Here is a 26,201-nt window from a genome sequence, read left to right as displayed (position 1 = left end):
GACAGGGGCCTTAGGGGAGGCAGCAAGAAAAGAAACAGCCAAGACGGAGAGAACACACTTCAGGAGGTCGGAGGTCAGCAGCGCCGGGGCCAGGAGCAGCGCCAAGTGTTCGCAGTGATTACTGTGTCAGAGTAAAGAGCTGACATCACGCACGACATCGCCACGCTGAAGAGCTTTAACACCAGACGCCCCCTGACTTCCTACTGCAGGTGGTTGTTGGTTCAACGCCCACTCTGCCTTTGAACATGCAGCTCAAAGAGCTGGACGTCTGAATTCCCTGAAGAAGAAGAAGAAGAAGAAGAAAAGGAGGAGGACGAGGAGGAGGAGGAAAGTGGAGCTGATGTTTCTCTGCGGGATGGATGGATGGTCTCCCTGGAGGTCGGTATCTGTCAGGGCGGAGGAAGCTGATTGGTTCCATCTGGATCAGATCTGCACGCTGCAGATAAATCCTCTCTGCTGCTTTATGATGGTTCCCTCCCAGTGAGCCCAGTGAGCCTGGTGCTGCTGATGTTTGCTCCTGACTGTCCAACCAGCACAGTCTAGATCAGACACACACTCACAGTCACACACACAGATATATATATATATATATAAATATACAGTATATGTTTTCAGTATAAGTATTTTAAAATCCTCCATTTCTTCCATCCGTCCGCCTGCATACAGTGATGGACTGTATCACACATTACTTGATACAAAGAAAGTAATGCATTACTTTACTTGGTTACTCTGGGTAGAAAGTAATTTGTAACACTGCTGGTTAACACAGAGCTACAAACAAGCTGCAGGGAAACGTGGTGCCGTCTCCACAGTGACCTCTGGTTCGGTCCAGATGAATCCTCAGTTCACAGTCAGATGTGGAGTCTCTGCACGCTGACGAGCTCCGACTCTCTCTGACTGCAGTCAGGGATCGTCAGCAGAGAGCAGCAGCCGGCAGGCACTCTGGTGTTATGCTGCCTTCAACTTCTGGTCATATTTTACAAATTATACTTTAGAAAATAAAATCAAACATGTTTGAATGTCAACTGAACTGCGTTTCATAAGTGTTGCACTGTTGCCTCACAGCAAGAAGGTGCTGGGTTCAAATCCCAGCTGGGGCAGGGCCTCTCTGTGAGAATTAGCATGTTCTCCGGGTTTCCTCTCACGTGAACATTAGGTTAACTCTGCGGTCAGTGTTCTGGGCTCAGTACCGAGTGGGTCCGGGCGCTGTGGCTGGCTGCCCACTGCTCCTCCAGGATGAGTTCAATGCAAAGAACAAGTTTCATGATGTTGTATTATACGTGATAAAATATAAAGATTCTTCTTCTTCTTCAAACATAAACAAAATGTGAGTTAGTCGCCCGCCAGAGCTCTTTACAGGTGACAGTCCAGGTGAGACAGAACCACTGTAGAACTTCTCCACCAGACGGGTTCATGGATATCATCTTAACTGCAGGGAAGCAGGTCCGTGTCTCCATCTCGGACCCAGACTTTAAGTATCCAGTGCCTTCAGTGTCGGAGGGGAATGAGCCGTATCATCGGTGTCTAAAGCCCAGAAGTCCGTCAGCGCTGCAGGAGGCGGCTCAGTTGCACATCAGGGCGACTTCAAACAATGTGAACAACGTATTAAGACATGATTGTTACAATTAATAACTGTGCTGTATATGATGTAATTACTGGATTCAGGAAAACAGATCAGTGGAATGCAGTGGCGAACCATGCCTATCAGAACCGGACCTTCTGTACCCCCGCCCCGAAAAATCACGAACGAAAAACACGTGGCGCCCCCTGGACATTTTAAGGTTTAGGCAAAATCTAATTCTACTGCTCCATCTTCAAAATTGCGCTGTTCTAGTTATGCACACGCACACACACACACACACACAGTCACTTTATGAACAATCACTTAACAAGTGTGTGCGAACAAAATGCAACCAGATCAACGAGATGCAGCACTGCAGCAAAACCAGCAACAAGAAATCAGCTCCACTCACCGATGACGTTCACTTAAAGATGAAATCCATCCTTCTGTCCTGTTGGATGAATCTTTCAATAACCCGGTCATAAAGTTGATCACTGGTTTTCAGATCCAAGAGAACTTGCTTTTGTGCAGCCTTAAACTGCTAAGATTAGCATAGCCTTTCCAATTCCACACACCCTTGTTGGTTCCAAACAACAAGTGCTCGCAGCAGTAGAGCCTCCTGTGTTGAACTGAGCCTGTAAGCCGAGTGTATCCTCCCCGGCTGCTAGCCTGAAAGTGGAGCACATAGCCTGCTGCAGGTTTATTGAGCTCGAGGTGTTCGGGCCTTTTTTAACAATGTCCAGCTTTTCCTTAAATGGCCGTCTTGAAAAGGGTACTGACAATAAACCTGCAACAGTATCATCTCCACCTGCTGCATCAATATCACCTCCACCTGCTGTATCAATATCACCTCCACCTGCTGTATCAATATCATCTGCACCTGCTGTATCAATATCATCTGCACCTGCTGTATCAATATCATCTCCACCTGCTGTATCAATATCATCTCCACCTGCTGAATCAATATCATCTCCACCTGCTGTATCAATATCATCTCCACCTGCTGTATCAATATCATCTGCACCTGTTGTATCAATATCATCTCCACCTGCTGTATCAATATCATCTCCACCTGCTGTATCAATATCATCTCCACCTGTTGCCATTTCCCAAGTTGGCTATCAATCACTACTTGCTAGTTAAGCTAGGTCTGGCTGACTGAGCGAGCGGGCCTTCTAGAACACCCTGCAGCTGTAGAAAATCTTAAAGAATACGCCCATTGGCTACAAATCCAAATATGATTGGTTGATCAAATTGTCAGTCAGGAGATTCTATAAAGGACACAGAACACTCTGGATGGAGGATGTTGTCCCCAGAAACACTGTAGAAAAATATCTGATTGGTTGATTTTTTCCCAATATAAAACCACTCAAATGTGCATGTGGACAGAAAACTACAGAAACAAGTCGTTGTAGTTTTAATTTATTTATAGAATTAATAAGACACGTTTGTTTTTCATCTGAGGCTTCCAGGGCCTGAATACCTTGAAGGCCTTAAAGATTCACCACTGCCCAAATCAGTCCGGCTTCAGGACCGCTCACTCCACTGAGTCGGACCTCCTCACAGTGACTGAGTCACTCGGTGCCTCCAGAACCTCGTCCCACTCGTCAGTCCTCGTTCTCCTCGACTTATCTTCTGTGTTTGACAGTCAACCATCAGTCAACCATCAACCATCGACCATCGACAGGAACCAACTGTTCCTCTCTTTCCCCTCGTCCTCCTCCAACAGCCACGTTGTGACGCTCATCTCTGAATGTCTGCATCATCTCTGCTTGGACAGCTGCTCATCACCTCAAACTCAACCTGAGTAAACCTGAACTCCTCTTCATCCCGGGACAGACTGCCCTCACATGGACCTGTCAGTCACTGCAGAGGACGTCACGGTATCACCTTCATCGACGATGAGGAACCTGGGCCTGATCCTCGATGACGGACTGTCCTGCACCCCCAACATCACTGCTGTGGCCCGATCCTGCAGATTTAACCTCTTCAGGGATCCGGTCTTTCCTCTTAAAGGACGCAACACAACTCCAACTCCTGGTCCAAGCTCTGCTCATCTCCCGCCTGGACTACTGCAACTCTCTCTTGGCTGGACTCTCAGCGTCTGTGACCAAACCGTCGCAGTGTATCCAGAACGCTGCAGCGCGCCTCGTTTACAATCTACACATATTCTCCCATGTGACCCGCCTCCTCCTCCGTGACCTCCACTGACTTCCTGTTGTGGCCCGAATCAGATTCCAGACGGCTTGACAATTGTTTTTTATAGTTCGTTTTACTACATCGACAGTGATGTTGTGGTTTCACTTTTCTGACAAATGTACTTATTGTAAGTCGCTTTGAACAAAAGTGTCTGCTAAATGCCCTAAATGTGAATGTAAACGTAGATCTGTTCCACTCTTAAAATACTTCTGGAGACTTCTTGAAACACATCCGTACTTTACTTCTTGTCAGACACGTTGCAGCACTTCTGCTCATATCTTCTTCATCTTTACCAGAAAAGAAAATACAAAGAGAAGTAAACATCTGTATGCACATTAGTTTCTAACAGTTCATAACTTATTTAAACTTTGCACTCTTCTGCCCACGGTGCCCCCCAGCAGAGACCACTGATGTAGTGTGTCCTCACATCGCCACAGGAAGGTTGTATACCACTCAGGGTCCTCACAAGTATACAAATAAAGGTGTGTGTGTGTGTGTGTGTGTGTGTGTCTGTGTGTGATGTTTTCAGTTGTGTGGCGGCGTCGCTCTTAAAGATGCAGAAGAAGAAAAAAGGAAACAACTGGAGAACATGTTTTCCAGATGTGTCTGCGCTGCCAGATTCTCGCAGGAGGTGGATTTTAAACAAACGTATCTTGGCGACGGACGACGAGGCCATCGCTCAATTTTATGTTTGAAGTTTCAAACGTTTTCATGTCTCCCCATCTGGAGAGGAAGAGAGAGCAAAGCATCGTGGGAAGCTCACTGCTGCTCACGCACACACACACAGACACACACACACACACACACGCACACACAAATCACAGTCAAATGAAGCCTCTCAACACTAATTAAGAAACAAACAGACACACAATGCAACTTTAACGAGGACAATCTGCATTAAAAGACAAACAATGAGACAAACTGCTCTCAGACATGAAACTATTGATGTTTATTAACTATAAAAATATTTTAAAAAGGGACTTTAATCAATCTGACAGACACACAGTGTCTGAAGACAGATCCTCCACTTAGTGAGGAAGATACAAGTGTTATCATCATCATCACCATAAAGTAATCTACAGTGAAGCACCTGCAGCAGGAGGCGGAGCTCTGTGACGAGGTGTCTGTTACCTGCAGCAGCAGGAGGAGCTCTGTGACGAGGTGTCTGTTACCTGCAGCAGGAGGAGCTCTGCGACGAGGTTTCTGTTACCTGCAGCAGGAGGAGGAGCTCTGTGAGGAGGTGTCTGTTACCTGCAGCAGGAGGAGGAGCTCTGTGACGAGGTGTCTGTTACCTGCCGCAGGAGGAGGAGCTCTGCGACGAGGTGTCTGTTACCTGCAGCAGCAGGAGGAGCTCTGCGACGAGGTGTCTGTTACCTGCAGCAGGAGGAGGAGCTCTGTGACGAGGTGTCTGTTACCTGCAGCAGGAGGAGGAGCTCTGCGACGAGGTGTCTGTTACCTGCAGCAGGAGGAGGAGCTCTGTGACGAGGTGTCTGTTACCTGCCGCAGGAGGAGGAGCTCTGCGACGAGGTGTCTGTTACCTGCAGCAGCAGGAGGAGCTCTGCGACGAGGTGTCTGTTACCTGCAGCAGCAGGAGGAGCTCTGCGACGAGGTGTCTGTTACCTGCAGCAGGAGGCGGAGCTCTGCGACGAGGTGTCTGTTACCTGCAGCAGGAGGCGGAGCTCTGTGAGGAGGTGTCTGTTACCTGCAGCAGGAGGAGGAGCTCTGTGACGAGGTGTCTGTTACCTGCAGCAGAGGAGGAGCTCTGCCGACGAGTTGTCTGTTACCTGCAGCAGGAGGACAGGCTCTGTGACGAGGGTGTCTGTTACCTGCAGCAGGAGGAGGAGCTCTGTGACGAGGTTGTCTGTTACCTGCAGAAGGAGGAGGAGCTCTGTGACGAGGGTGTCTGTTACCCTGCAGCAGGAGGAGGAGCTCTGTGACGAGGTTGTCTGTTACCTGCAGCAGGAGGAGGAGCTCTGTGACGAGGTTGTCTTGTTACCTGCAGCAGGAGGAGGAGCTCTGCGACGAGTTGTCTGTTACCTGCAGCAGGAGGAGGAGCTCTGCGACGAGTTGTCTGTTACCTGCAGCAGGAGGACGAGCTCTGCGACGAGTTGTCTGTTACCTGCAGCAGGAGGAGGAGCTCTGCGACGAGGTGTCTGTTACCTGCCGCAGGAGGAGGAGCTCTGTGACGAGGTGTCTGTTACCTGCAGCAGGAGGAGGAGCTCTGCGACGAGGTGTCTGTTACCTGCCGCAGGAGGAGGAGCTCTGTGACGAGGTGTCTGTTACCTGCAGCAGGAGGAGGAGTTCTGTGAGGAGGTGTCTGTTACCTGCAGCAGGAGGAGGAGCTCTGTGACGAGGTGTCTGTTACCTGCAGCAGGAGGAGGAGTTCTGTGAGGAGGTGTCTGTTACCTGCAGCAGGAGGAGGAGCTCTGCGACAAGGTGTCTGTTACCTGCAGCAGGAGGAGGAGCTCTGTGACGAGGTGTCTGTTACCTGCAGCAGGAGGAGGAGCTCTGCGACAAGGTGTCTGTTACCTGCAGCAGGAGGAGGAGCTCTGTGACGAGGTGTCTGTTACCTGCAGCAGGAGGACGAGCTCTGCGACAAGGTGTCTGTTACCTGCAGCAGGAGGAGGAGCTCTGTGACGAGGTGTCTGTTACCTGCAGCAGGAGGAGGAGCTCTGTGACGAGGTGTCTGTTACCTGCCGCAGGAGAAGGAGCTCTGTGACGAGGTGTCTGTTACCTGCCGCAGGAGGAGGAGTTCTGTGAGGAGGTGTCTGTTACCTGCAGCAGGAGGAGGAGCTCTGTGACGAGCTGTCTGTTACCTGCAGCAGGGGGAGGAGCTCTGTGACGAGGTGTCTGTTACCTGCAGCAGGAGGCGGAGCTCTGTGAGGAGGTGTCTGTTACCTGCAGCAGGAGGAGGAGCTCTGCGACAAGGTGTCTGTTACCTGCAGCAGGAGGAGGAGCTCTGCGACAAGGTGTCTGTTACCTGCAGCAGGAGGAGGAGCTCTGTGACGAGGTGTCTGTTACCTGCAGCAGGAGGAGGAGCTCTGCGACAAGGTGTCTGTTACCTGCAGCAGGAGGAGGAGCTCTGTGACGAGGTGTCTGTTACCTGCAGCAGGAGGACGAGCTCTGCGACAAGGTGTCTGTTACCTGCAGCAGGAGGAGGAGCTCTGTGACGAGGTGTCTGTTACCTGCAGCAGGAGGAGGAGCTCTGTGACGAGGTGTCTGTTACCTGCCGCAGGAGAAGGAGCTCTGTGACGAGGTGTCTGTTACCTGCCGCAGGAGGAGGAGTTCTGTGAGGAGGTGTCTGTTACCTGCAGCAGGAGGAGGAGCTCTGTGACGAGCTGTCTGTTACCTGCAGCAGGGGGAGGAGCTCTGTGACGAGGTGTCTGTTACCTGCAGCAGGAGGCGGAGCTCTGCGACGAGGTGTCTGTTACCTGCAGCAGGAGGAGGAGCTCTGCGACGAGGTGTCTGTTACCTGCAGCAGGAGGACGAGCTCTGCGACGAGGTGTCTGTTACCTGCAGCAGGAGGAGGAGCTCTGCGACGAGGTGTCTGTTACCTGCCGCAGGAGGAGGAGCTCTGTGACGAGGTGTCTGTTACCTGCAGCAGGAGGCGGAGCTCTGCGACGAGTTGTCTGTTACCTGCAGCAGGAGGAGGAGCTCTGCGACGAGTTGTCTGTTACCTGCAGCAGGAGGAGGAGCTCAGCGACGAGTTGTCTGTTACCTGCAGCAGGAGGACGAGCTCTGCGACGAGTTGTCTGTTACCTGCAGCAGGAGGAGGAGCTCTGCGACGAGGTGTCTGTTACCTGCCGCAGGAGGAGGAGCTCTGCGACGAGGTGTCTGTTACCTGCAGCAGGAGGAGGAGCTCTGCGACGAGGTGTCTGTTACCTGCCGCAGGAGGAGGAGCTCTGTGACGAGGTGTCTGTTACCTGCAGCAGGAGGAGGAGTTCTGTGAGGAGGTGTCTGTTACCTGCAGCAGGAGGAGGAGCTCTGTGACGAGGTGTCTGTTACCTGCAGCAGGAGGAGGAGTTCTGTGAGGAGGTGTCTGTTACCTGCAGCAGGAGGAGGAGCTCTGCGACAAGGTGTCTGTTACCTGCAGCAGGAGGAGGAGCTCTGTGACGAGGTGTCTGTTACCTGCAGCAGGAGGACGAGCTCTGCGACAAGGTGTCTGTTACCTGCAGCAGGAGGAGGAGCTCTGTGACGAGGTGTCTGTTACCTGCAGCAGGAGGAGGAGCTCTGTGACGAGGTGTCTGTTACCTGCCGCAGGAGAAGGAGCTCTGTGACGAGGTGTCTGTTACCTGCCGCAGGAGGAGGAGTTCTGTGAGGAGGTGTCTGTTACCTGCAGCAGGAGGAGGAGCTCTGTGACGAGCTGTCTGTTACCTGCAGCAGGGGGAGGAGCTCTGTGACGAGGTGTCTGTTACCTGCAGCAGGAGGCGGAGCTCTGTGAGGAGGTGTCTGTTACCTGCAGCAGGAGGCGGAGCTCTGTGACTGGACCCGGGTTCTTTAAGCTCCTGTTTTGTTTTTCTACAACATTCATCTCGGACACAGAGTCAGTCTGTTGGTCCTGACCCGTCCTGCAGAGACCACAGGAACCAGGACGGAGACTGAACAACAAGCTCTGCATGTGTGAAACTGTGAAGCTGTGTTTACCTGGAGCCCAACATCCACTGACAATCAGAACACCGAGCCTCATGAGACCACGTCAGTCTGAAGAGCCCACTGATCCAACCTGATGTCAGTCAGCCTGACCTCAGACTGATCTGTGGTCAGTGGCTGCAGCGTCTGAAGATGGCAGTCAGGTATAAACATGTGCTGTGACGATGACATGACATGTTTAATAGACACTGCCAACATTTCATCCTGGTGAATCCACAGAACGCCTGAGCAAATCAAAAACCACCGCAACGTTCTGAGGCTCCGGTGGTTCTGACCCAACCAGTGTAAAGGTTCCCAATCTTCTTCTACTGTTGTATTTCCTGCAGATTAGAAGGTTTACAGTGGCTGGAACAGAACTGTTCTACTCCTCGTCATCAGATCACTTTGTTGGGTGACAGTCAGGATGGATTCTCTCATCAGGACGTTTCAGTCAGCTGTGACTTTAAAACATGAGAGTTCGTCTTCACATTCAGGAAGAAGAGCTGATGTTCCAGTTTTACAGCAGGCTGATCACACACACACACACACACACACACACACACACACACACGCATGCACACACACACACACACACACACACACACACACACACACACACACGCATGCACACACACACACACACACACACACACGCATGCACACACACACACACACACACACACACACGCATGCACACACACACACACACACACACACTGAGCTGGGTTATTTTTAGACGCTGACTGTCAGTGCTGGTAATTATGGGAACAATGGGAGGAGGAGGTGGGAGGACTGGTTCTGTGTCAGGCGGAGACAGTAAACCCGACGTGTTCACTCCGTCTTCTGACCTTTGAATGTCACAGAGTGAAAAAACACCTGTCCTGGTTAGCTCACGGAGCTCAGGCCATGATGATGTCATCATGTCAATCATTCACCATCATCACGCCGTCTGTCTCTGTTTGGTTTCCAAGGTCGCTCGAGCTGCACATTCAGCCCCGCCTGATAACTGCTTATCAATCAAAAGTAATCAAAAGGTCTTATCACACACACACACACACACACACACACACATACGCACGCACGCTCGCACACACACGCAGGGCTGTGAGTGAGACAGTGATTCAGGGTGGAAACACTTCTTCTATTAAAACATCTGTTGAATGATGAAAGAGAAATAAAATATATTAAGACAAAAAGACAAAAGAAGGATGGATATTACACAAAAACAGTATATATATATGTATATATATATATATATATATATATGTATATATATATATATATATATATATATATATATATATACATATATAAACATTTAGCGTTAGAAGAGACATTTTCCAGAAGAAAAAATGATAAAAGTGATTTCAGTGCAAATATATAAAAATGAAGATGGCCTATTTCGGTGTGTTTCTGGAGCCCTGCTGACAGAATATTACTCTTCTCTACTTCTCTCTGTCTTCTACAGGAAACCAGCGGTCCTGTGAAACCCTCAGCTGGTCCCACAGATTAGAGACTATAGCCCCAAACATCCTAATGATTATTACTACACTGCAGGTGTTGTACCAGCAACCTTTAAGTATGCAATAGTATACCCTCTAATCAAAAAAACCCATCTGGATAACTCAGTTCTCTCCAACTTCCAACCAATTTCCAAACTTCTGTTTTTTCAGAAATCTTGGAACAAGTTGTACTCATGAAATTGCATCTTATATAAACACCTGTTCTGTCCCTCAGGAGTCCCTCAGGGGTCTATTCTCGAACCTATTATGTTTCCTCGCCACCTTCTTCACCTGGGGTCCATCTTCAGAAATATGGCATATGCCATCGACACACATTTACCTGCCTTTGAAACTGAAGGAGAGTTCCAGGCTGTGGAAGTGAAGCCTGTAGATGTAGGCCCCGTCCAGACGACAACGTTTTTTTTCGAAAACTTACACGTATTGCATCGTTTTGGCCGACCGTCCATACGGATCCTGAAAACGCAGCGCCTGAAAATGCACTTTTTTGAAAACGGGTCTCAGGGTGGAGAAATCCGAAAACGCAGCCCTCCCGTTTTTATGTGGACGGTGAATCCGCATACTTTCCAAAACGATGACGCCATCGCCCCACCCCGCGATAACAACAACAACAACAACGTCGGACTACATGCTCGTGTTCGTGCTGCAGAATGAGTGCGAGTCGCAGCAGCAGTTCGACCTCATTAACGGTCCACACGAATGATTCTGGTTTCCTTGCACTCGCCATTTCATCTTCTTCTTGTTGTGTTCGGTAACTCCGTCTACTGTCTGTTTGTTTACAGCGCGCAAGCTTGATGCGCATGCTCCGTGTCTTCTTCTTTTGGTGAATGTCAAGCGCCACCTAGAGGCTGGAATATAAACTACAGCATTTTCGGTCGTCTTCAGTGGATCCGTGTGGACGCAAATATTCTTAAAACGATGACGAGGAAGACGTGTGGACGGCCCCGTAGACTCAATTCAGTCTGAGAGCGTCCCTGTCTGTCCTCCTGTCTGTCCTCCTGTCTGTCCTCCTGTCTATCCACCTGTCTGTCCTCCTGTCTGTCCTCGTGTCTGTCCTCCTGTCTGTCCTCCTGTCTGTCCACCTGTCTGTCCTCCTGTCTGTCCTCCTGTCTGTCCTCCTGTCTGTCCACCTGTCTGTCCTCCTGTCTGTCCTCGTGTCTGTCCTCGTGTCTGTCCACCTGTCTGTCCTCCTGTCTGTCCTCGTGTCTGTCCTCGTGTCTGTCCACCTGTCTGTCCTCCTGTCTGTCCTCCCGTCTGTCCTCGTGTCTGTCCTCCTGTCTGTCCACCTGTCTGTCCTCCTGTCTGTCCTCCTGTCTGTCCGCGTGTCTGTCCTCCTGTCTGTCCTCCTGTCTGTCCACCTGTCTGTCCTCCTGTCTGTCCTCGTGTCTGTCCTCGTGTCTGTCCACCTGTCTGTCCTCCTGTCTGTCCTCCCGTCTGTCCTCATGTCTGTAATGGCGGGTACACACTACAGGATTTTTCAAACCTTCTCAGATTAGGAGACCACACACTTGTTGATAACAAAAGACGTTCGCACAATGTCTCTCTCTGCTGATCTTATAGTGTGTGGTGTTCTCCGTAGTGCACACCACACACTAACCAATTCTTCAGCAGAGCATCAGGTTCATCACGCGCAATATTGCAAATCTCGCATGGTCAAACGTGACTTTAGTGTAAACAAACATGGCGGACAAACCGGAAGATGCAGTGGTGGTTGTTTTACGCCTATTACTGGCTGAAAAAGTCATGGAGACGGCGAGAGTGTGGGCTGTATGCGTTATAGCGCGAGTTGGAGGTGAGTAAAAATTGTCAGAAGTATTACAGATAGCTTCGAGAGCAGCGCCGTGCGCTCTGGCCCCCGGTACTGCAGGTAACCATGGTAACAGGTAAATAAAAGGCTGACGGAGAAACACAGCTGACTCAGCTCGCATCTTGATTGGCTGTTGCTCCGGTACACGTGACATCACACGCTGTGCGTGCTCGGCTCCGCTCGGAACACCCCACACACTACAGGATTTCTAGTCGCAAATATTAAACATGATCATAATTTACGATCTCTCCTTCCGACGCCTTCCGAGCGGATCTGACCGGACAAAATCACTCTTAACACACCCCACGCCACAGGAAAATCAGACACCATGTCCTTTGCAAACATCAGATAATCGGGCCTTTGCTGGCTTTGATCGTAAGGGGGAAATCGGGACAAAAATCGGCCCGATTATCCTGTAGTGTGTATCCGCCTTTAGCTGCACTTTCTGTTTTATTGTACAGCACTTAGAGCGACGACAACACAGAAAAGACGTGAACGAGAAGAAAGAGATGGAATAATTCAGTCACATGTGAAAACCAGTTTCTAAATGTATTTTTTAAAACCTGTTCAAGTGTTGGTTGATCAATAAGTTTCATTTTTACAAACTGCTCACAGATTTATTGATTCCTGTTGGAAACGGTTCACTTGTTTCCCAAACAGGAGGAAATCATAATTTTGTTGGGGACTACTTTCAGCGGCGGATGAATCCACGTGTGAGTATCTGTGAGAGCAGAGAGGCTCTGAGTGTTTCCCCTGTGTGACCTTTGACCCCTGCTGTCGCTCTCCCAGCTGTCCTGTGGGTCCGGTTTTATCTGCTGACTCAGCAGGAACGTGGAGAGCAGCGACCTGCAGATCGGAGTGAAGTCTGGACCGACGGGTCATTTCCAGCTGCCGTGTCGTCCAATCAGAACAGAGGTTGGCTCGGCGTTCAGAGTGCCGTGGTTCCACTTGCAGGTCGGTGTCGTGATCCATCCCAGCTCAGGAAGTTCTCCTGAGACGGTGCTGGTTAGTGGGATGTTATTTGACCCGCTGACAAAGTTACTCAGGTGTGTTTACTGTGACCCACAGTGATGTCACCGTCCTGTCAGAGAGCAGGAGGCCTCTGATTGGCTGCTTCTGTTTGCTGTGGCGTCGCTCTGTTTACAGTCCGGCGGCTTCTGTTTGTTCAGAGATGATCTCAGCTGTTACCATGACGACCGCCTCTCCTCGTCCTCCTCCGACACTTCACCTGTCTTCTTCTCACACAGCAGTGAACCTGTCGTCAGTATTCAGATACTTCACTGCAGTAGAAATACTCTGTTACAGTAGAAGTATATAAAGTGTGTATTGACGTGTGGCTGCAGGCGGCGACACTGCTTCTGCTCTCTGATGGTTCTGATGGACCTCATTTTGACACAGTGACTGTTTTTAATTCTGGGTTAAAGTCTGAACAGAACCAACTGACTGTGATGTGGAAGGAGAACCAGCAGAACTTCACGGGACAAACTGGATCCACAGGACTGACGGAGTCTTCACTGAGAAAGTGACAGATGGAGGAAAGGGATGTTTTCTGTCTTTCAACAGAACAACGTATCAACTAATAATTGTATCAGACAGTTGATCTTATTGTTCATATCACAGTATTGATCTGTTTATATCTGGTTGCATCAGATCAATACTGTGTAACAAAGACGTGTCTGCCTGCTTTATCTGTGAAGACTTTAATTCATCACAGTGTATTTAAATCCTGAGAGACAATGACTACATACATAACCAGAGGTTTTCATCACTTTTCTTTAGTTGGATCAGTTTTACATCGAGGTTGTATTGATGAGGGACTTCCAGTCGATCAGTCTGTATCAGCAGACTGTGTACGATCAATAATCAGCCTGATGGCGTCCTGCTGCAGCCCGGCCCGGCTCCTGACTCAGCAGGTCTGATGTGGACGGTGAGCACAGTCGGGTGAGGACCCACATCAGCTCCACGTTGAACCTCCAGGGAGACGATCAGGGTCACGTTCTCCTGACCCGTCCGCCTACAGAAACTTTGGACAAAGTTCTGAGTCTGAACATGTTTGAGCGTGTTGAAGAGTAAAAACATGAACACAAAACACACGGTGTAACTTTTATACTCAATTTTAATTTAGAATGCACGTTAGCCCAGATTCCTCTGATATAAAAAAGCTGAGTGACGACAGAGAAATGCTGCCCAGCAACATTCAGACCAAAGCAAAACATGACAACCATCCCGACACATCAGGTTCATTTACAGACGACAGAACAACAGGATCCAGCGGTGCGTCCTGCTGGCACACCGCGGCCCTCTCTCCATGCAAAGAGCTCTCTACAAACATGCTGCGCGTGGAATTAAAGTGTAGAAAAACCAACGATAGAAAAGTGAAAAAGATGAAGTCTGCGCTCGCTGCGGCGCCGCCAGCGAGCTGCACCGTTCTCTCAATGTTCCCACAGCGTTAGATTCTGAGTACAAAAGGCAAATATGAGCTGATTTCAATGATTCTGATTTAAAAGCTTTTTTGGGAATATTTTAAGAATATTCAACCAAAACATCAGAATAGTGTAAAAACACTATTGAACAAAATTTGACAAAATTGCTGAAATATTTAAAACTTCTGTTTTATCTCAGCCGACTTGTGAAGAATATTCTGAAGACTTGAGCGTGACGGCCTGCTGGGAACGTTGTGGGAACGTTGTGGGAACGTTGTGGGAACGCTGGTGAGTGCTGAGCGGTTCAGGAGCAGCAGGACTCAGACAAAATTCCTGACAGACACAATCCTGGGAAAACACTCCACGCCCGCACAAAGCTCACATAATTATAAAGTCTGACAACAACATGCTGTGGCCCCGCCCCCTCCACGGTGTGCGGCGTGCTGGCGGGGGCCTGTCTCGATCTGCTGCGACCTCATTAGCAGGTGGCTAACGACCGGCCCACATTAAAACTGGGTTTAATTCAAGCTGCAGCTCGTCTCAAGTGTCTGATACACCTGAGGTGTCTGGGACCGCCCAGCACACACACACACACACACACAGACACACACACACACACACACACACACACACACACACACACACAGACACACCTGTCTGGACCAGGTGGAGGTGAGGGTGGGGGCTGGGTGGGGTCAGAGGATGACAGATCACTCCACAGATCTCTTAATTAATTTTTTAACCCAGCCTGAGTCTGAGTGTCATATCTGTGGCCAGTGGGATCAAAGCAGAGCTGATAGTTATTCATCAGGTGGCCAGAGAACAGATAATTAATCAATGAGTCATTCTGTCTGTTTACAGCTTCTCTGACGTGACGATCTGCTGCTCGCTGAGCTGAGCTGACTGAGGAGGAACTTTAAGTTGTGAAGATGAAGATTAGATTTTAACATTGATCACCAATGAAAACAATCCGAGTGTTGTTGCTCGCCGTGTGTGACGATGGATGGATGGATGGGAGGTTTGTTGTCTGAAGCTCTGCTCCACCGTCACTGTAGAGATCGACTCTGCTGCAGCGTCTCCACCATCAGCTGACTGACGGAGCAGCCGACTGGAGCGCAGCAGCTACAACCGTCCCCGCTGCTTCTTGGTTCCACCTGCAGAACGACGTGGCTGCAGTCAGACAGGATGTACGTCACAGACACGTCCCGACGCTTCAGCACGTCTCGACTCTCAGCTGACTCATTTCATTTATTCTAAATAATGTTTTTAAGGCTGAACTTTACGGAACAGCGTGTGTGTCATAATCATTAAAACATTTTGTTCTTTTTCAAGACTTCTGTCACCAAATGATAAAACAAAGAAGTCCTTCAGAACACATTTGCCAGGTGAGTTCACCTGAGTTCACCTGAGCCACAGATATGACAGAATGACCCCGGAGGAGAAAAGACTCGACTGACTGTTGGACACGAACATTAAAGTGTGGAAATCAAACACAATATAATCTGTAACGGACAGCTGTTATGTTTCTGTGTTTCTGACCCGGGTCTGTCTCAGAGGTCTGCTGTGTTTGGACTCTGCAGTGAGACATCATGAAGGTATTTTTCAGCACTGACATCAACTCTTCAAATAATTATGAATGGCAGCTCTGGAGAGACTCGGGCTGGGAAATAACAGAACTGTCCTTGAAGCATCAACATGTAGTGAACGTACTTACAATCTTAAAAACTCTTTTGTTAACTCGACATTTTTCAAAACTCTTTGAGAATAACAGAAGAAAATACACATCCTAAAAAAGGGAATTTAAGATTTTACATCTCGTCCAGCGGCTGTGGCGGCGCAGTGACTCCGCCCACATTCAGCCCGTCGAGTTAAACGACGAGCCGACAGGAAACGTGTTCAGACTGCTGGTCCAGTTTCTGATTCACTCTCTGTGAATCTTTACTGTCGTCGTCTCAGTTTGTAGGAGCTCACATCTCCTCAGTCCTCCAATCAATAAACCTTATCAGTCGATCAATAACAATCACTCTGTCTGTTCTGTTGATCAGGGTTCATCTTCGGTCACACAGGTGACAGAATCAAACTGACAAACTGTGACTGGTTTATGGGGGGGGGGTTAAATATGAGAAAATAAGTAAGAAACCAAAGAAAAGCCGTGAAGAAGAAGTGAGGCCGTGTGACAGAGAAGATGACGCTCAGGAAACCAAATGTCCCTGTGGCTCCGCCCCTCACTGCCCATTGGTGGAGGTGCTGTTGGGGGCGGGGCTGGAGCCCTCGGTGCCTGTGGGCGGCTGGACGTTGTCGGCCAGGTTGTGGGCGTGCTCCAGGAAGAGGTCTTTGAGCACGCTCAGCTCTTTGCTCAGCAGTTTGATCTTGGCTTCCAGCCGCTCGTTCTCCTCCTTCAGCTCGTTGACGCGCTGCTGCGTGTCCATCGCCTTCTGCTTGCTGCGCATGCGGCTCTTCTTCACCGCCAGGTTGTTGCGTTCGCGGCGCTGGCGATACTCCTCGCTGTCCTTGTCTGCATGGGGCTTCTTCATCTTGCTGGGTGGGAGGGCCTTGCCGCCTCCGGCTGAAGGGTTTGCGGGGACGAGCTGTGGGACTTGCTGCAGTCCGGCGACACCTGCCGGCAGAGATGAGGGGGACGTGGCGTGGGCCTGACTCTGGATGACGCTCACGCCGTTGTGATCAGCTGTGGTTAGTTTCGCCTGCGACGGCCGGCTCATTTGGATGTGTTGCCTTCAGGTGCTGAGCTCTGAGTCGCCTCAGGTTGAGATGAAACGTGATGAGTTCAGGTTCTTCGTCTCAGCGGAGCCTCGAGGACGACTGGAAGTTCACTGTCAGGTGGAGCAGAAACAATCAGTCCATTAGTGTCTCATCAGGTGGAACGTATCAATTATCTTCATTATTGATCAGTCTGATCATAACATGCTTGATATATTTAGACTGTTTGGTCTGTAACATGCAGGAAAAATAACCATCACAATTTACCTGATTTAACTTCTTTCTAATAATTCATATTTGAAAAGCTCAAAACTAAATATTAGTTCTGTATTTGTGTTGTACAAAAAAATAACAAATATCAGTAAATAAACTAATTGTTGAAGATTTATTTCACAGTAAACTGAAGATCTGTCGAACGAATCAAAACTAAACTTCCCGCTGGAAACATTTCTCACTTTTAATGGATCAAATAATTAACAGAGAAAACTGTTAGCTGCTGTTGTGAGCTGACTGACAGCTGCACACTGATCTGACCGGAGTCATCGCGTCTGCTCAGCTTTAACTTCAGCTTCAGTCACTGAGGAGTTCAGAGGACAACAAACATGGCTGCTTCATTTCATCCTGATGATGCAGATCTGACTACAGAGAAACATCTGACATGTTAAATACGTCCATTTAATCTGCAGACACAATAACACTGATATCAATGAAGAAAACATCACATTCTCACAACTGAGGGATTGATCTTTGATTTTTTTTCTCCCATAAACTAATTGATGAATCAATTAAGGACAGCAGCTCCAGCAGAGACTCAGTTGTTTCCTCTGTGATCACTACAACAATCATTTTAACCTTCTGGCCTCCAGATTTCTGTTTTCCAGACGTGTGGATGAACCCAATCAAATCTTATTTTTTAACATCTGCAGTCAGGCTGCAGGTTCTCAGCTGACCTCAATCCATCAATCAGGAGGCTCCTTCCTCCTCCTCCTCCTCCTCCACCTGCTCCTGCTGCTGAACACCCACCACCTCCACCCTGGTAGGCTCTCTATGAACAGCAGCGGCATCTGACACGATAATTGGTCGGATCATGATACCGTACGTCCAATTAGCAGCGCCGCTGTGATTGGCCGGCGCGTTGCCATGCAGCCAGTCAGCTGTGCGCAGGGAAAAGCGCTCCGGGTGAAAACAGCAGCGCTCCGACTGTTGCCTGCTGTTGCATCATCATCGGCTCTCTTTGTGCCGAGAGAGGGGAACTCCGGAGTCATGCGGGGCGAAGCAGAAAGCTCAGTTTTTAGGAGACTTAAATAATGTTGGGACTCAAATAAAAACACGACACACACCCAGACACGGCGGACAGACCCGACCGAGTCGCTTCAGCTCGGCGAATCTTTAATTTCAGACCACTTTAACAACTTTGTGTTCACTCGAAGCAGCCAACAGACGACTGACGACCTCGGGACTGAACCCGGCTCCTGGACTCTCACACACACTGCTGAGAGGCTCATTCAGCTTTAAACACAAACTGTCTACATTCAGACTTTCTCCCGACGAGCCCGGACTACAGCCGTTTAGCCGGGCAGCTAGCCAGCTAGTTAGCTTGTGGTGCTAACAAGCCGCAACCTTTCTGTTCGCTCTCTGTTTGTGACCCACAAAGAGTTGAAAAGACAGTTTACCTTCACGGAGCCGCGGGCGAGTCAATCAACCGTCAAAGTAGAAAAAGTTAGCGGAGAAAGTTGGAGTTAAATTCCGTGTGTGTGTGAGCGCTGAGTGTTTTTGTTTAGAACATGGAGAGGAGAGGATTGCGAAATCTCTTTTACCATGTACGGCAATTTCAAGGATCGGCCAATCAGCAGAGAGTAGGAGGGAGCAGAGTGAGTGTTCGACCAATCACAGAGGAGTGTGCGGCAGAGTGATGCAATGCCTCTATGATTGACATCTGACTGGACCAATAGGAGGCGTCTGTCTTCTGTTAGTTTTGTTTATGTAATGTGAGGCTGGTCAGATGAGTTCAGACACGCATGACTTCATCTGAGAATGACGACACTTCTCTCACTCCAACTACTAATTACACCAGTTCGTTCTTATATCTGCGTGATATTAATAACTCAGCTCTTTATTCAGGAATCCTCCTCAAAGACTCTTAAAGACAAACAGCTCGTCAACAGATGAAATGTTGCATCAGAACCACAGAGAACCCAAAACTTACAGGACGGTTAAAAAACACATACAGGAGTCCAAACAATGTAACTGACATTATATTAATATATTAAAGATATTATAAACATAAATAATATTATCATAAAGTTACTAAATCATGATCATTTAAATGTAATAACTGTTTTAATGCTCTCACTCTTGCATTAAAAACATTACAACACATAATTACTTTAAAATTCTGAGTTAGTTTGTGTTGTTTGCTTCATCCTGGTGATGACAGAAATAAACTTCAGTGTGTCTCCTGCAGAGAAACACAAACGCAGAACCACATTCAGCTCTCTGAAACGCAGCGTGACATCACCCAGCAGCACACCGTGTTGACCAATCACACTCCAGGAGGGTGACGGACACGAACACTGTGTTTCTGCTCTTCATGACCAAAGACGACATAGTTGAAGCCGTTAAATGTCCGGAGCCGTGAAGTGTCCCTGTGAGTCCCACAGACCTGAGAGCAGCGATCTGTGTCTGAACATGCAGACTCATGAATCTGTTCCTCAGTCTGGACGTCCTGGATCAGGTTTCATGTGTCACTGATCCCTTTGACAACACGCCTCCACCAACAGACTGTTGCTTCTCCTTTAGTCGCTATGAGTCAAACTCCAACAACACCTGGATCCTACATTACCCACAGTGCACCTGGACAGAGCATCTGTCAGCAGAGCCTCTGCCTGTTTCACGTCCTTCAAACTCCACACGTCCAGTTTGCTGGACATTTGTCTCTCAGCTGAGACAACCCTGATGACATCACTATGACATCATCAGGGGTCGGAAGCTCAACCCTGCCTAACCCGGCCCGGTGGACTTCCTGTATGGTGAGGACAGCGGCGTCTGAATTCTGTGCCGAGCCGGCACCATGTAATTAGATCCTCTTACTTATCTATTTTTATTTGCACTAAATTGTTCAATTTTTTGTTGTACTGTTGTTGTTCTGTGCAGTGCCTGTGCCTTGAGTGCTTTGAAAGGCGCCTTCAAATAAAATGCATTATCATTATTATTATTATTGTTGTTGTTGTTGTTGTTGTTGTTGTTCTCTTTGCTCCAGAGACACAGAGGACATTAAACAACTGTTTACAGTGAGGAGGATTAAACCTGACGAGTGAACTCACTCAGCTGTTTTTATTCTGTAAGTCCACCTGTACCTGTGCTGCTGACAGCTCGTCAGGTGAAGTCCCGCCCCTTCAGCCACATGGACCTTATTTCAGAAGCGATAGTAGGATTGTCAGCGGTGAGAGATAAATACATTTTTAATCCTGTTTGACCTGAGGCCTGTACTGCGAAGCCAGTTTAGTGGGTTAGCGAGGTATGTTGAGTCTAAAGCCAGGCTTCCCTGTACTACAAAGGTGGCTCTCTTTTAACCCGGCTAGATCACCATGGTAACTTATGCTTAGCTCATAACCTGGTCCCGACCAGGTTATGTTCAGAGTTTCAGCTTAAAATCGGCTATAAAAGCGCCGCTGTTTCACTGTGTAAATCATTCGGAGATGGCGTCACCATTCATTGAGAACCCGGTGGACCTGGGAGCAAGAATAATTCTGGCAGCACTACGATGTGAGCGGCTTCTTCAAGATCGCGCTGATCCGCTGGCATTTCCTGATGAAATTCTCTATGAGCGATATAGATTTTCAGCCGAGGGAATACGGAACATTTGCTCACTTATTGAGCCGAGTGTCAGGAATGCCACTCGAAGAAGCTGTGCGCTCACTGTAAGGCAAACTGTTTGTGTAGCCCTTCATTTTTTTTGCCACGGGAACCTTTTTACATTCAGTTGGTGATGCAGCAAATCTGAGCAAGAACACTGCGTGTTGCGTGTTTGTAGTGTTCCCAAGTCATTTGAGCACAATGCTTGTTAAGGAAGGATTCTATAAAATATCTGGTAATGTAGGCTACTTTCATACCCCTCTACATCATCAGTATTACTTGCTTGCATAATGAAATCTTCCCCTTTTCATTCTTCTTCCTGTTGGCTTAAGATAGTGATATATTAAAATAAAATGGGAAACAGTATGTTATCCACACTGACAAAATGATGGGGCAGCTTGGCTACATACCACTTTGAATGATGTGTTTGTATTTGGCTCTAACTTGCTGCCATGTCCGACTGCTGCTTCCACATCTTAATAAAATGCAATATGAAATATTAATTAGGCCAACCTAGTATTTATTTGTCACAGATAATGAGCAAAGTTAATTATTTCTTTGATGTGGCTTGAATAAACTGATGAACTGATCAATGTTTCACCCGTTGTAGGGCAGTGTACACCCAAACACAAATCTTACAGGCTTGAGCGATTTTCACTGTCAGGAAGCTCTTTATTGTCATTGTACAGGGACAGTAGCTACATTTGCTTGTTCATCCCGACACAGTAATAAAAAAAAAAAAAAAACACCGAGCCTACGCACACTCAGCCTCGCTTTCAATAAAACACACACGCGCATTCTATAACTGAGATCAGTAAAATGTGAAAACAATATAGACATCATTCAAAAATGAAAAAAGATAGTTGTTACTTCAGTGTATTTATTTTTTAAATGGATGAGGGTTAATATGTAAAAGTTGCACAATGTTGAGCTTTCAGAAATTAAAACACTAAGGGCTTAATATAATATTTATCTTAATATTAATCATTGTTAACTTACGCATTTACACGGTCAGCTATTTTCTGCCAGCAGCCCTCCCTCGCTCTACTGGCGGCGACAGTGTTACTTTTTGCCGTGATTGTGTCCTTGAATTCTTCATAGTCCTGCATAATAAGAATCTGCTCATCTTGAGTAAAATATGTGGCCCGGGATCGATCCATTTTCGCACGGAAGTAGAATAATATGACGTCAAACGCCCCCTTTTACATGTACGCGCGCAGAGCACAAAGCAGAGAACCGGACTTGACAAAGTAAGTTGATAACCACCGTCGCAGTACCGTTTAACTCTGTTTGGGGACTTGGGGCTTTGTTGAGCTGCATCATGAGCACAAAGCCTGGCTATGTTGAGCCCCCTTCACAGTACAGGCCTCTGTGCCATCAGTCACAGATATGATGTTCGTCACTTTCAAAGGTAATGTTAAGTTTATTGTAGTTTGTAGTTTTGTGTTAAAGCTCAGTGAACTACATTGTCTCATCAGCACACGTCACCAGAACCAACATGGAGCCAACTGGGTCAGAAAGACGATTAAAAAAAAAAAGAATCTTATTGATAACTGCAGTTCTGTGAGCTGCTGATAAACAGGACGACTCTACGAGGTTTCAGAAGGTTAATGAGACACCGTCTTTATAATGACGTATAACACAGTCTGATACATACCATAATATACAAACAATTCAAATGAGACAATCAATCAGTTGTGTCTCACGTTCTCCAGCTCGTCTGTCTGTGTGAATCCCTGTTCTGCTCTTTGCATCATAACATTATACTTTGATATATGATCCATTTGATTGGCCAAAAGTTTGAATACATATTATACAAATAATTGTATTATGGCGCCTCCTTAGCTACCACGCTAATGTTGCTAACAGTAGCCTGCTACGGTTCCCTCCTCCTGATCCGTCAGGTCCGTTTGTTACTGAGCAGCTCTGCCGGTTCAGAGACACAGTTGTTGGATTCTCGTCCGTCTTTGAGCTCAGCAGTGACCACAGCAGCTCAGAACAAAGTTCAGCACACTCACAAGTTCTGTTCATGCCTGACTAATGTTTCACCACTGCAGCACCAGCTCTGTCCGATGTATGAGTCCTGCTGCCGTACGTACTGGGTCGAGGTTCTGTTGCCGTACGTACAGGGTCAAGATTCTGTTGCCATACGTACAGGGTCAAGATTCTGTTGCCATATGTACTGGGTCGAGGTTCTTCAGAACAGAGGAGACGGCCGTGAACATTTCTTCCATTAAAAACAGGAGAAAGTAATAAAGTAGACCTGGAGTCAGTAAATGGACCGAGGCTGAGCTCAGTCAGTGAGAGGTCAAAGGTCAGCGTGCCTGTCTGAGTCACCTGAGCCGGGTCGGACCGCCTCTGTACTGACACTGTGGAGTTCAGGACGGACTGACGGAGTTCCTGCTCGTCTTTAATTGGGATGGCAGGAAGCTCAGTGATGACCAGAATCTTGTCAGGATCTGTAGAACCTCCTTGAGCAAACCTTGAACTGCCTTACTGATCGGGTCAAGGGTCCTTGATTTCAGATGAATGAATTTCTGCAGTGATCTTTAGAACCTCCTTAGAACCTCCTTAGAACCTCATCATGAAGCTGAACAAACCTTCAACACCCACTGGAACTTCCTCAGTAACCTGATGAACCTGATGAAGGTTCTGCAGAGTTCTACAGCACACATTCCTACACTGAGGCTGCAATGTGCCAGCTGCTCACCGGGAGCAATTTGGAGTTCAGTATCTTGCTCGACATACAGCAGAGGGAGCCGGGATTCAAACCAGCGCCCTTCCGATTACTAGACGACCTACCTCCCTCCAGAGCTACAGCTGCCCAGGACACACACATCCCTTGAAATCCTGGAGCTCCCTCAATGACTGACTGAACTTTCTGTCAGGCTGTAAACTCATGATGGATCTCCCCGAGGACCAGAACCACTTCAAGGTTATTGAACTTTCTTAATGACTCCTCGAACATATTCAAGGACCTCTGTGCCCTCTTTAAGGATCTGAACATCCTGACTCCCTAGAACCTCCTCAGTGACCCCTTGACCCTTTTCAAGGACCCAGTCATGCTCTCCATGACCCAGAAATATAATAATATACAAAGAAATCCCAGAAGAGCTGTTTTATATAATACTTCACAAGTGTATAAATGTTGTTCTCAGAACCACATTTTAATGACTGAGGGCCCTAAACTTCTTAAACAAAACCTTAAAGGGTCATTCCACCAGTTTTCACATTACAGTGTGTTTACAGCATGTGAATAAAGTAGTAAAACACCTTTTGTGTCTCCACAGGAAGTTCACTTCAGTTCAGGCCACTTTATTTATCCCAGATGGGCAATTTAGTTGTAGCTTTTCCAGACGTCAAACATAAAAAACATAAAATCATTACGACGATCATTCAGTCATTCAGTCAGTCAGAAAACAATTTAAGAGGCACATGGGTGCGTCATAAATAAATAAACAATAGTAAATTAATAAATAGGTTAAATTCTTCTAAAATTAGTGAGGTCTGAGTTTAGGAGTTTGATGGCAGATGGAATAAAAGACTTCGTATATCGATTAGATTTGCTCCTGGGCACATTATAGCGTCGACCGGAGGGCAACAATAAAAACTAGGTCGACATAATGTGGTCTGGCTGGCTGATAATTATTTTTGCTTTCTCAGCTGCTTGTTTTTCCCAGATAGTGCCAAAGTTCCTCTGCTGAATGCCAATAATCCTGGAACATACTTTGACAGTGATATTTAAACTGTTCTTCTCCGTCAGACGACCCGTTGAACCAGCAGAGAAAGGACAAAGTTAAAAGGCTTTCAATAAAAGAATGATAAAAGTTGAAGCTGCATGCAATCTCATAAACTGCCTCCAGTGATGTCACTCACTCGCTGAGTTGCATTGTGGGTAAGTGTTAAAGAGTGTAATTTTGGACCAGTGGACTGCTTTTCAAAGATGGAGCATATGTTACCCACAATGCAACGGGGTGACATGCACTTGTACTCACCAAAGCCAGTAAACACACATGATGTCCTCACACTGGATGTTAACAGAGACAGGCTGCTGAGGTGAGAACACGTTCCACCTGGGAGCAAACAAACGTGTTCTCTTGAGAACCTCTCCAGCCTCACGTCCTCACTGAACCTCATTCAAAACTCCACAGATTTTAGTCTGTTGCATCTCAATATACTTTTCTGTTAAAAGATCATTTTCCATCTTACAGGAACAACTTGTTGACTGAACACTCAGACACACAACAGAGGAAACACTCAGGAGCAGAGCAGCTGCTGACTGTCCTGCAGACGAGATCAACACAATCAACGTCAAATCAAAATAAATAAATATATCAGATGTTCCGTCTCTCCAGATATTTCCAGCCGACAGAGGGCGCTCCAGTCCGCTGGTTCAGCCTCACAGCCCTGACATGAACCGTCTTACCCCGCTCACCCCTGCAGGGAGCCCCGCTCCGGGTCTGCCCCGCCGGCCGAGCTGCTCTCAGGGAGGATCGGTCAGTTTCCATCAGCCAGCAGCGAGTTCACGTGAGAGCAGCGAGCTGCAGGAGGTGGAGGAGGTGGAGGAGATGAAGGAGGTGGAGGAGGTGGAGGAGGTGGAGGAGATGAAGGAGGTGGAGGAGGTGGAGGAGGTGAAGGAGGTGGAGGAGGTGGAGGAGATGAAGGAGGTGGAGGAGGTGAAGGAGGTGGAGGAGGTGAAGGAGGTGGAGGAGGTGAAGGAGGTGGAGGAGGTGGAGGAGGTGAAGGAGGTGGAGGAGGTGAAGGAGGTGGAGGAGGTGAAGGAGGTGGAGGAGGTGGAGGAGGTGAAGGAGGTGGAGGAGGTGGAGGAGGTGGAGGAGTGACGGTGACAGCAGCTCTCTTCATGTCCACTGTTACACACTGACATCTGATGCAACAGCTTTATTATTTCATTCTTCAGCAATATGTTTGTAGTTTCTCACATTCACCGCCTGATGAATCTGATCACAGTGTTTCTATGAGTAGCTATATTATATTTTCAGAAACGTGTTCCTGCAGGTGTGTTTGGAATAACGACGAAGAGGCTGTGAATTAAACACCAGATGCTCGAAACACATTTGCTTCAGAACCTCAGGAACACTTTCCGAGCGGACCTCTGCAGACTGTGTGCTGCTGTGACCCACCAGCCCAGCACGGTACCGCACAGTGAGGAGCTGAGCAGAACCCGCAGCCTCAGGGTTAGAACCAGAGTTAAACGAGAATAAAAAGCGTTTTGTGCGTGAGTTTGTAGCCGGATCGTAGACGGACCGCGTCTCCATCAGAACCTCAGAATCATTTCTGTGCATTTGGTCCAGAAAGATAAAAGTTCTTGAATCAGTTCGTTTAAATGTTTTTAAACGGAGTTCTCAGTGAAGCTCTGAACTCATTAACATGTAACTTTGTCTCTGAAAATGTTTCAGTGCAGTGACAGCTGTGTGTGTGTGTGTGTGTGTGTGTGTGTGTGTGCCCGCCCACTCCCTCCTGCTATATAA

The 26,201-nt window shown here is 47.9% G+C and overlaps 1 protein-coding gene across 1 annotated transcript; it reads right to left on the bottom strand.

Annotated features, from left to right (window-relative positions):
- Positions 1 to 13,814: 13,814 nt before the first annotated feature.
- Positions 13,815 to 18,691, bottom strand: cebpg (CCAAT enhancer binding protein gamma). The gene is made up of 2 exons (XM_030415149.1): positions 18,531 to 18,691; positions 13,815 to 16,970 (listed from the first exon to the last, which is right to left on the bottom strand). The coding sequence occupies exon 2, from the start codon at positions 16,857 to 16,859 to the stop codon at positions 16,365 to 16,367; it is 495 nt and encodes a 164-aa protein (XP_030271009.1). The 5' UTR covers positions 16,860 to 16,970; positions 18,531 to 18,691; the 3' UTR covers positions 13,815 to 16,364.
- Between the last annotated feature and the right edge of the window lie 7,510 nt (positions 18,692 to 26,201).

The sequence above is a fragment of the Sparus aurata genome, chromosome 4, assembly GCF_900880675.1.
Source record: "Sparus aurata chromosome 4, fSpaAur1.1, whole genome shotgun sequence".
NCBI lineage: Eukaryota > Metazoa > Chordata > Actinopteri > Spariformes > Sparidae > Sparus > Sparus aurata.
The sequence above is the reverse complement of the archived record's forward strand: the minus strand, read 5'-3'. Positions and strand labels throughout refer to the sequence as shown.